General features: G+C 43.1%; 2 protein-coding genes across 2 annotated transcripts; both read right to left on the bottom strand.

Annotated features, from left to right (window-relative positions):
* Positions 1-531: 531 nt before the first annotated feature.
* Positions 532-2,016, bottom strand: LOC127309328 (heavy metal-associated isoprenylated plant protein 20-like). Its single transcript, XM_051340219.2, has 2 exons — positions 1,472-2,016; positions 532-966 (listed from the first exon to the last, which is right to left on the bottom strand). Exons 1-2 carry the CDS (start codon positions 1,644-1,646, stop codon positions 662-664), a joined length of 480 nt encoding a protein of 159 aa, XP_051196179.1. The 5' UTR covers positions 1,647-2,016; the 3' UTR covers positions 532-661.
* Positions 2,017-5,823: 3,807 nt separating this feature from the next.
* On the bottom strand, positions 5,824-11,154 carry LOC127306160 (aspartic proteinase-like protein 1). The gene is made up of 10 exons (XM_051336772.2): positions 10,750-11,154; positions 10,042-10,177; positions 8,238-8,470; positions 7,683-7,907; positions 7,454-7,592; positions 7,311-7,381; positions 7,111-7,210; positions 6,407-6,470; positions 6,256-6,327; positions 5,824-6,172 (listed from the first exon to the last, which is right to left on the bottom strand). The coding sequence occupies exons 1-10, from the start codon at positions 11,022-11,024 to the stop codon at positions 5,949-5,951; spliced, it is 1,539 nt and encodes a 512-aa protein (XP_051192732.1). The 5' UTR covers positions 11,025-11,154; the 3' UTR covers positions 5,824-5,948.
* Positions 11,155-11,532: the final 378 nt, after the last annotated feature.

Below are 11,532 nucleotides of genomic sequence, written 5' to 3'. Positions count from 1 at the left end.
AACAGCGAAAGCTGCAGATGCGTCCGCACGCACCAAGCCAAGCCAAGCGACAGAAGCAATCTAGAAGCGCTGAGATTAGCTCCTCAAAAGGCAAAAGCTTTACGCAAAGACACTGCATCAGCATCTGCACAAATACTATTTCCCCATGGACCTCGCCTCAAGGTGTCACCACGCACTGACTGAACTCCATTACTCCGGGACTGGACTGGACCTGGTAGCTGCTTTACCGTCGCATGCTTTGGGATTGGGAGGCCGTTTTAAACGGAAAGAAATGGAGGTGATGTATCTGAATGTTGACCTCTGGACGGCAAAGCTTAATAGCCATGTCGCGACGCGCGAGGAGCTAAAGAACGGCGATGAACGCGGACAGGCGGCATAAACTATATATCGCTAAGCTGCTTGGCATCTTACTCGAGTCTTTGTCGTCGGAGTACGTATCTAACAACACCTAACAGGTGATCGATCGATGGTGGCCTGGTGGTCTAGATTCTGGTTGGGATCCTACGTGTATGGAGCTTCTCGTGTCACACATTGGCATCACACAAGATCTAACAAAGATAGTGACGAGATGACAATGACAGACACAAAACAAACTCCTCCTAAGATAACTAGCTACCCAGGTCAAAAAAAATAATAACTAGCTACCTGAAACGTAGTAGCATCACATGACAGTGCAGGCGTTCGGGTTTTCGTCGCTGAACAGGTCGGTGATGTGCTCGGCGCCGGCGCCCATGGCGTCGGGGTGTCTGGGAAAGACGGGCGGTGCCCACCTTTCGTGGGCCTGGACAGCTCCGATGGCGCCGTGGTGGGCCATGACGGCGGCGCCGTTGTAGCAAGGATTCTGCTGGGGCCACAGCTCCGCCTGCTTGCCCGTGGAACGGGCCCTCCGCAGGACCTTGTGTGGGTCGACGCTGCCGGTGACGGTCACCCTCTGCTGCCTGCGGTTCACCTCCACATGCTCCACCCCTGCAGCTTGGAAAAATGTAGTGTAAATAGTACAGCAGTGCTCGCACAAGCTAGCAATTACATTGAACAGGAGTTCAGTCCTGAAGAAATGTGATCTTATTTGCCAAGAAATGCAGCTAACTGAACCAGAGCTCAGTCCAAATTCCAAACTACTGCAGATATTGCTTGCCAGTAATTCCTGAGAAAAGTGTCAGCTTTTTCTCAACAAAAATGCTCCTTTGTGAGCAGTGTTTTGTCTATAAAAAAGAAAAGAAGACGCATATGTGTTCAGGCGACAAGTGTACGGGCTGCAGAAAAGGCTTATGCAGACATGACACGATGGCCATTATCGATCAGGAGAGTACCACTACTGACTAGTGAGGGGTAGGGTAAATAACTGGCCAGGCAGGAGACATAGAAAAGCAACCAAGTCCTGGGCACAGCACAATGCTAATGAAAAGAGATCAACAATGTCAATATGACCCCAATGGGTAGGGCCGATAAGCGACCGACCAACCGAGCTAACCTCTGATGCCGGTGAGGGCCTTCCTGACCTGACGCTCGCACCGCTCGCAGTCCATCCTCACCCTCAACTCCACCGTCTGCCGCAGCTGCCTCCTCTCCTTCTTCTTCTTGCCTCCGTGGCCTCCACTCGCCGCTCCCAACAGGCCGAGCACCAGCTGCTTCAAGGTGCCTCCCATGAGTGAAGAAGCCTAGCCTAGCTACTAGCTGAGCTAGCTGCTGTTGCTATGGAGGTGTGCATAGTGGGTCGGCATTGTCTGGCTTTGTATGGGGGGAGCGAGCGAGCAAGGAACTGTTCATTGGCTACCTGAAGAAGGCAATGGCACTCGGGAGGGGACAGGAGAGAGGGATGTTGCTGGTGGTGGCGTGGAGTCTGACAAGAGAGCACGAAGGCGTCGGGGAAAAATGAGGCCCGTGTCGATGTCGTGGTGCTCTGCTGCGAGAGGCCCTCTCTCATGGGACTGACGACGGTGGCCATGTCGTCGTGCAGGCACAGCTCGGTTGTGTGTTGCAGTAGGCGGAGCCAGGATTTTGGCTAGCGCGGTACAGTGCAGAAAACCGCAGGGTGCAAGGAATCGTCTGCAAAGCTGCTGTGCAACTTGGTAAAAAGAGAAGGGATTCACACATGCGCGTGAAACATCATCCATCAGATTCAGATGGATGACTGCACGGACACGCCCTTATCCTCTCTCGCTAGCTAGCGAGAAAGTTACACGAACCACGGGTTATGATTATCTTGGTTGCACAAACTATTTACTTTACGTGGCTTGCATAAAACACCAACTGCATGTGTATTTCATCCTATCTGTTGAAAGATACTGAACTTAAGATTCAATACAACGCGCAGATGGCTTCCATTTGAGAGATCGAGGAGGAGCTGAAATGATATCAACGATCTATGGTACAATTTATCTTAGAAGGAGATTCGAACGCAAGATACTTTCACTCTGTCGCTAACGACAGATGCCGAAAGACACTTATTCATTCTCTTGTTCGGATGAGGGTCCGATAGTTGATCATGAGCAACTTAAATCTTACATTACCAGTTACTATGAAAATGTCTTTGGGGAACCTAACGAAAGGAATTTCTCAATGGATAAATCCTTGATTCATGATATTCTCAAAGTTTCCAAGGAGAAAAATGCATTACCAGTTACTATGGAAATGTCTTTGGGGAACCTGACGAAAAGAATTTCTCAATGGATAAATCCTTGATTCATGATACTCCCCAAGTTTCCACGGAGAAAAATGCCTACCTTGCAGCGCCTTACACCGAGGATGAGGTAAGAGAAGTAGTTTTCCAAATGGAGCATACAAAGCCCTTGGACCGGATGGTTTTTCAGCAGAGTTTTATCAAAACTTCTGGGAGATAATCAACTCGGACCTTATGGCATTGTTCTGTGCGTTGCACGAAAATCAACTGGAGCTATTTCGTCTTAATTTTGATGAAATAATCTTGTTGCCAAAAGTTAATGAAGCAGAAATGATCCAACAATGCCGTCCTATCTATCTTCTTAACGTGGTCTTTAGGATTTTCACAAAAAACGCAACTATTAAGCTTAACTCCATCGTTGATCATGTAGTGCGACAGTCTCAGACGGTATTCATGCAAGGTAGGAATATCCTTGATGGGGTAGTAACCTTACGTGAGACGATGCATGATCTAAGGAAAAAAGCTGAATGGTGTTATTTTAAAATTTTACATTGAAAAAGCTTATGGTAGTCAAATGGTCTCTCCTTCAACAAACGCTCGGAATGAAATGTTTTTTTATGAGTGGCATGCTCTGATTCATAAAAAAAAATCGACAAAAGTGTCGTGATATAAGTTAATGATAACGCGGGAAGATACTTTAAAATGAAAAAGGATTAAGGCAAGGTGATCCATTATCACCCATGTTATCTAACATTGTGGCGAATATGCTTGCTCTAATCACCGAGCGTGCAAAGGTTGATGGTCATATTGAAGGGGTAGTGCCGCATCTTGTAGATGGTGGTTTATCTATCCTTCAATACACCGATGATATAATTCTTTTTATGGAACATGATCTTGATAAAGAAAAAAAATTTAAGTCGATCTTATCAACTTTTGAGAAGCTTTCAGTCTTAAAATTAACTTCCATAAAATTAATTTGTTCTATTCTGGCGAAGCTCACGATGAGGACACTCACTATGCTGAGATCTTTGGCTATGGGATTAGTCAGTTTCCCATGAGTTATTTGGGTACCCTGATTCGTTATCGGTGCCTAACTTTAGATGAATGAAAACACGTCGATGAAAGAATTTAGAGGCGTTTATCTAGTTGGAAAAGACAAGTTAATATATCTTGGTGGATGATTGGTTCTTATTAATTTAGTACTCAGCAATATAGTAGTCTTAATTGCAACTGCCCAAAGGAAACTTGCATAGATTGGATTGCTTCCGATCTAGATTCTTTATGCAAGGAGATAGTGATAATTTTTTTATATTGGTTGTCTAAATGGAGTGTTGTTTGCCATCCAAAAGATCAAGGTGGACTTAGTATTCATGATCTTGAGGTCAAGAACAGAGCCCTACTCGGTAATGGTTATTCACGCTTCTTTCGGAAGAAGAAATATGGAAAACCATTCTTAAGAGGAGGTATATTGGATCGAGGGCTTTATCCTAGGTTATATGAAAACCTGGCGACTCGCACTTCTGGGATGGTGTTATGGTGGCAAACAATTTTTCTTCCCACATACTTACTTCTCTATCAAGCATGGATTTCAGATAAGGTTCAGGGAAGATAAGTGGTTGGACAATGCCACTCTTCGTGAACAATATCCTGCATTCTACAATATTGTTCGTCACAAATCTAATACTCTTGCAAAGGTGGTGAAAAATTCACCACCGTGATCTTGTTGGTCCTAGGCTAGCATCTTGGAATGCTTTGCTTCAACATTTGGAGATAGTCTAGTTAACACAAGGTTCTGATGATATCGGTTGGAATCTTAATGAGAGTGGTAAATTTTCCGTGGACTCTATGTATAATGCTTTGATCTAGACATGCTAGTTGATATAATAAAAAAAATGAAAAATGAAGATTCCATTAAAGAAGAAGGTCTTTGCATGGTATCCTCGTATGGGGGTAATTTTTACTAAGGAAAACCTTGCAAAGCGTCACCGGAAAGTAAGTACAAAAGCGTTTATTATGTCATCACAATGAGACTGTCGAACACATTTTCTTCTGTTGCCAATTCGCAAGATCTATATGGTCACTGATCCAAATACGTCCTACCTTATACTCTCTATGGAGCATTGCGAATATTTTTGGCAACTGGTTTAATGGGGTGGATTATAGGTTTAAATTTTTTATGAGGATGAGAGCGATTGCCATTATTTGATGCTATGTAGAAATGATAATGTTTGTAATGATAAAAGAAAAATCTGTGTTGCTAGTTATTTACAGGTACACTGTTTTGCTCCTTTCATGGTTGTTGCTTCAGTGCGCGGAGAATTACGACCTATTTATGGAGATATCTCACGATTGAATGATGCAAAGAGGGGTTTTTTTTTCTCAACATGGATGTCGATGTAATCTGCGGATTGAGCTTCCACCGTTTTAAGCGTTCATTCATGTGTTGTTCTTTTTCAGTCTTTTCATAACTTTAGTATTGTTGTGGATGTGTGTGCGGTTGTGTGCATCTTGATTATGCAGGCGTCGGGTTTAATGCTTAAACTCGTTGAGCAATAAAACACCCTTTATAAAAAAAATATTTTATTGCAGAGAGGTCTAAAATCTAGGATTATATTGTTTAACAGCAAATCTAACGGCCATGACACAGATGTTAGCCGAGTGTCATCAACTAACTCCTTTTTCAAACATTTCAATCCTTCATAAAAAATCTCAATAATTGAAACTACATTAACTACCAAATCTAGAAAGTTTAGAACAATTTAGATCATTCGTTAAAATATTTAGCATTTCTATGAGATTCGGCTGAAATCTGATTACACATGGTCGCCACATCACCACTGGCCTATGGGGCCTCGCCATCAGACTTGCTATTAAAAAGCTTAATCCTAGATTCGGATCTCTATGCAACAAATTACATGTATAGTTGATGGTTTGTACAAAAGACAAATGAAATGAATAGCTTATGCATCCATGACAACAATACTGAGTGGTTTGTGCAATTCCCTCCTCACTAGCAAATCTGCTGTGGCGCTATAAATTCTTTTTTGGTATGGGGAATTAATTTCATTTCATTTGATAATTTCTTAGGGGAGTAGCAGTAAATCAGTGATGTGATTGTTTCTGTCCAGGAAGGTAAGTCTTTTTTTTTTTTGAAGATTGGAGAACGATAAGCTTAGCACTACGCCTAAAATTAGAACCAGCCGTGGAGAAAACTAGAACTGATCTATGTTAACCTCTCCAGAGCAACCAAAAACAGGCCATATACGAGGAGACTGAGGCACATAGAATTTACAGGGGCTATCAGATAGGTTTTCTATCACTTAGTGATTCATGAGATGAAGAACACGGTGTACATAGTCAGTAACAGCAGCAAGTAGGAGTTGGCGAGTAGCATGTGTAGATTCGATGGCCCGCTAGAGACTGGCGGCTTCCCGGCAACTGCAGGCGTCCCGGCGGGAGATGTCTGCTGCTCGTTCGACGGCAGCGGATCCTGCGGGCTGTTGTGCTGCGACGGTCCCAAGGGTACTGTCGTGCTGTTGTCAAGATCATGGCCTGCGTACAAAGGAATGAGCATTAGCATATCATGGAGTAATTAGAACGTAAATGTGGTTTTTGTTAAATCGCTTCTGACTTACATTCAGAACGATACCAGCCCAGGTTCATGTTTTCTCTGTCAAAAACAACGTGGTACCCAACCAAGAAGTTCTCTGCATCAACAACTATCACGTAAGAGATACTTTTAAAGAAAATCCAAACAGGTATTCCGAACTAGATTTAAGCACTCACGTCCAATAATTCCAATAGGTTCTGGTGACGGTTGTATAGCTAAACAAAAGACAGTAATTGTTCCCTGGAAAAAAAAATACAAATGAGGTGATATATCACTGTCCTGCAAAACAACTGCAATTGTAAATTATCTGCTCCATATAACTCTTCCAATAATACAGACGTGTTTTGTGTCATATTTATATGCTACAATGAATCATGCAAGGAAAATAACAATAAATAGGTTTGTGATCTGATCACCTTGCACAAATGCTTGGATGTCAAAGGATAAATGATAACTCCACCTTGAGTGAGGGAATAACTGCACTTATATTCCTGAATATTTTAATTTTCTATGTTCTGTCTATTGTCTTATTGTCAGTATCCTAGTAAATGGATGAATATTGTGTGTCTATTCATTTTCCTGCTGTGAACACATTGGAAAGAGCCTTATGAATTAGTATGTTAGATATTGCAATGGTGCCATTACTACTGATGTTATGTAAGGGAGATAACTGGAGCCAGCTCTCCAAGAATGAAGAGAAAAAAAAAATTGGAGCAATGTTCGCATACAGGAACTTGGTCTCAGGAATGCAATAGTTCTTAAATCAGGAGAACGTCTAAAATCATATTAACATAAAGCAAACAACATGATTTGCCATCATTCTAAACTGATTGATTTTTTACTCAAGACCCCAATATTTTCTCCCGAGACAAAATAATACCTCTTTGTCACTGTGTGAAATTGTAGGATTAATGGCCTGAAAGGTCTTGTTTGCAGCAAGAGTCAGAGTTACAGTTGGCACATCAGGCATCTCCAGAGAACTGAAATCACAGACAAGTGAAATGAAATTCCATATAAAAAACTGAACTAGTTCCTGAAGAATGGCGACCTTAAGAAGTGCAATCAGAATTCAGAAGTTACCTGACACTGTAGCAATATTCAAAAGAATCATCTTCATGGGTTATTCTCGAGGCTTTAACTTGTTTGTCAAACTGCAAAATTATATTGAATCAGTAACGAAGTTTCTCCACCAAAGAACTACCAGGAAAGGAATAAATATTCACCTCGATAGCGACAGCCTTGTAAACATCTAGAGGAAGAGCTGTAAATGATGTTCCACTATCAACTAAGGCCTGGAAGCTAGTACTCTCAAAACATTTATGGCCAACACAAGATTTGTCGACATTAACAGCATAGGTTTGACTGTGAAGAAAAGATAATCATGGATATTAGTGGAGATGTAAATAACCTCAGAACAACTAGAAAAACAGACGACCCTACCAAGGCACTCACAATTTTCCATTTAAAGGAACAAACGGTGTCGACTGTTGGGTAGGCACTCCTTGATCACCGAAGAAAATTCTCCCGGAATCTTCCTTAAAACACATCGAAAAGGAATTCCGAACTAATCCAGCTCTTGCAAGGAAGCTGGGAACTGAGATATCTGCCATCCCAAGGCCAAGAAGTCCATCTGGTGCAATGCCATCCAAATAGCTACCACTTTGCTTCCTACCACAACTAGAAAAGAAAATTACGAAAACTTAGTACAATTGGAAATCTCCGTAAGCAAACTAATCATGAAACTATAATTCTTCAGTACCAGAGCACAGCAGATTAACCATTTTGTTCTCAGAGTGCATCGAATATAACATGGGGCAACTGTATGAATGAATGAATATTATGCATCTACAGTTACAAAGTAAGTAAGTACCCAGATCAGAAAACAAGCAGAAAAGGAAGTGAAATGTTTGTTTACTGCCCAACCCCCACACCACATTTGTGATGACAGAGTTGGACACAAACATAGAGCTCCTAAAGGAAGTGAACGCAGCTAGTACAGAAGCTTACCCTATAATGACTGAAGCCTTCACTGATACATGGCTCTCCCTGGAATCCAAGTGCAGAGTATCTTCAATTAGCAAACCCGAGCTGGTTGTATTTTCTTGAAAATACTCAATATTGTATGGGCAAGGCTGCTTTGCGGTTGCACAGCCTGAACCTAATGAGCAAAGCTCATGGCTGCAGGGCAGATGCCGACTCGTCTTTGATTCAGCTGGTTTGTAAATCCCCATGTCTCTATCCTGCATAATAGATACTCCATATATGATGGAGCACCTGCCAATCAATCATTGCAAATAAGTGCTAAAACTGCTTCCAATATTGTAATGTCCAGTTGTTTGTGCATTTGAATCAGCCTATCAGGTAATATAAGCAAATTGAGATCCAAAAATTCAAGAGAAAATTGAATCATAGGTCACCAAGCATGTAGCAAACCGCCAATTGGACTTAAGTTGCAAACTGTGTTACTCAGAATAACGCCATCAGTTAAACCATCAAAGGTGATGTGGTGGTGGTGGCGGTATCCAGGTGCGAAACTCAGATTAGATTGCCTATGTGGAGTATCTTGGATGAACCATGTGGCATTTGGATACTGATGGTGGTTGGGGAAGGGGACAGGCACTGTAGCATTCTTATTAGCCACAAGTGGAGTGGTAACATGGCAGCTAAGTGGATGTAAGCTTTGAACTTCTATTTCCACTAATATCAACAATTTTACCTGCTTTAACACTGAAACTGAACTATGTGTCACAATTTGCTCTAAATTTAATAAAATGTTCTAATAAAGTAATAGAAAAAAAGGAATGCAATCTATTAGCTTCTTAAACCTACAGGGGTATTAATCACATGCTACACACCTTTTCCACATCAATTTCTTTTTTACGTAGAAGTTCATGGACGTAAGTGGAAATATATTACAAGGACCTGGTAAGTGAGCTGTCAAGAGTATGGACACAATAAACACTGCTAAAAGCACAAGACCTTCTGATGTAAAATTCCACATGTCACATTTTTACATAGAACTTTATGGACATAGGTGGAAATAGATTACAAGGACCTAGTGAACTGTCAAGAGTATGGATACAATTAACACTGCTAAAAGCTCAAGAGCTTCTGATATGTTATATGCATGTTACTATGTTAGCATTGCAGGTCGAAAAATTTACAACAGTGTTACATGCAATTAGTTTATAATTTGTGAGCTTCTGATGTGAAATTCTGATGAAGATATGTTATATGCATGTTACTATGTGCATTGTGTTGATTAACAGTATAGACAAATTTACAACAGTGTTACTTGCAATTAATATATAATTTGTGAGACTGAAAATTCCTCTCAGACTTGAGATTTAACGCTTTACGTAAATTGAATTTTGCTATGTTTTGTGGTGTTGGCGTGTTGCTGTGCCTACATGAGCTATCAAGCTCTGTGATATTATTCTGTTTTATCCAGGAAGCTAGCAAAGTATCACAAATGGAAAGGAGTGTTAAATACGCACCAATATTTGTACTACTAAGTGTTTAGCCCGTCTACACCTAAGTCAAGTTAGATTTCCTTATATCTAAGACGATGGTGCTAGCCTACTGATCCAATCTTGATTCCCTCCACCCTTGCAGGAATCTCAGCATGGAGACGACGGACGGCTAACAGCGTCAACTAAACATAAGAGAATCTCACTGCGTTATTTTTTAAAGTCGCTGGGAAAATTATTTCTACTTTTGGGGTTACATATGCACGAACATTGACACGGTCATGTCCCAATGCAGCATATGCAGACCTTAACACAATGTTACAGTTCAAAAGGGTGCATACCAAGCTCCCACGGTAGCCAGACAGTGGAGCACACTCGATACAGTCACACGGTACCCAGAACAAATCGCTTCCAGTATCCAATGCGACCAGAAAGGAAGTGTTCGGCGTCCCAACTTCCACCCATGTGTAATACAACCTGCACAAAAAGACATAAGAAAGACCGTTAGCTTAGAAAGCGCAGCTGCTGCGGTGCTGCTCATGGGCGGAGCCAGCTAAGGAAATGGGTGTACAAATGCACACCCATTATTTTTTCGGAGAAAACGATATATGCGCAAGTATAATAAAAAAATTCATACTAAAACATAGCTCAAAGCTCTAAATTAGTCTTATAATTAGTTAGTAGAACTCTAATCCCCTAATTCTGTACTAATTTCTTGCCTCCGCCACTGCGGCTGCCCATTGTAAGTTCAATGTAACACACCCACAGGCCACAGCAAAGTAACTTTACGTTTCCTAATGGCATAGCTAATGCCGCATTTCTCTATCACCACTGCAACGCACAACCATTTCGATCTAGCGGAGCATGCAAACTTTACGTTTCCTAATGCCGCATTTCTCTATCACTGCTGCGATGGACAACCATGCAATTGATCTAGCAGAGCATGCGAAGTAATTTAAGCTGCTGCTGCATTAACAGTACATTTCAGCAGTACTAGTGCAGAGTGTAGTAAGAAGCGACGGAGAGGCGAGTGAGAGAGCGGAACGGACCAGCCCAAATCGTTGCCGCCCGAGAAGATACCGCCGCCTTGGGAGATGGAGAGGAGCTGGTGCTTGGCGCCGAGCCGCCGCTGGAGGTCGTTCCGCACGAGCGCCCGGTAGTAGCCCCCGCTCCCGCGCCGCGGCCACAGCCCGCCGCGCGCCCCCGCCGCCAGCCGCGCCTCGTCGGAGAGCCGGTGCACCATCCTAGCCGAGAGCGTCGCCGCGGCCGCCGACGCCGACGCCGCGGCCGCGAGCATGAGCAGGAGGAGGAGCGGGAGGCGCATGGATGGATCTGGGCTGCCGACGGTGGATGGATCTGCCGGCAGTGCGGAGAGGTGGCGGGAGAGGGAATCTGGGGCTAGGGTTTGTGGAGCTGGAGGTGGTGGGCTGGTGGCGGTGGTAGGGGTGGGTGGGAGAGCGTGCCGGCGTAGGGGAGCGGAGCTTGGGCGGTGCGGAGGTGGCGGTGGTGCTCTGGAAGCTTGCGCAGGAAAGAGAAGACGGCGGAGGTTTTGTAGTTTTGCTAAATTGCCTCCGAAGATGTCTCATATTTCCATTCGAGTATACTTCTTCCGTCTAGTACTATGGCCGTTGCCATGAACTTTTTCTTTTGGAATGGGGATCTGTCATCTGATTAGATAGAAGTAGAGTTTTAATTATCGTGAGTTTTGTCTGCGAGTTCAAACCAAAAAGAAAAAAAAGGCACAAGGCCGCTAGGCCGCCACCCTGTCTCCAGGTCCTGGGTGTGCGTGTACGCCGGTCAATGTCCTCCTTTACCAAGGTCGCCACGGTTGG

The sequence above is a fragment of the Lolium perenne genome, chromosome 6 (genome assembly GCF_019359855.2).
Source record: "Lolium perenne isolate Kyuss_39 chromosome 6, Kyuss_2.0, whole genome shotgun sequence".
NCBI classification, from domain to species: domain Eukaryota; kingdom Viridiplantae; phylum Streptophyta; class Magnoliopsida; order Poales; family Poaceae; genus Lolium; species Lolium perenne.
The sequence above is the reverse complement of the archived record's forward strand: the minus strand, read 5'-3'. Positions and strand labels throughout refer to the sequence as shown.

Excerpts from the sequence above, each read along its gene's own strand:
- LOC127309328 (XM_051340219.2), bottom strand. The coding sequence starts at position 1,646 with ATGGGAGGCACCTTGAAGCAGCTGGTGCTCGGCCTGTTGGGAGCGGCG. Across the intron at positions 967-1,471 it reads GGCCCTCACCGGCATCAGAG|GGGTGGAGCATGTGGAGGTG; the intron begins GTTAGCTCGGTT and ends TCCAAGCTGCAG.
- LOC127306160 (XM_051336772.2), bottom strand. The coding sequence starts at position 11,024 with ATGCGCCTCCCGCTCCTCCTCCTGCTCATGCTCGCGGCCGCGGCGTCG. Across the intron at positions 8,471-10,041 it reads CTGGCTACCGTGGGAGCTTG|GATAGAGACATGGGGATTTA; the intron begins GTATGCACCCTT and ends TCTATTATGCAG. Across the intron at positions 6,471-7,110 it reads TTTCACACAGTGACAAAGAG|GGAACAATTACTGTCTTTTG; the intron begins GTATTATTTTGT and ends TTTTTTTTCCAG.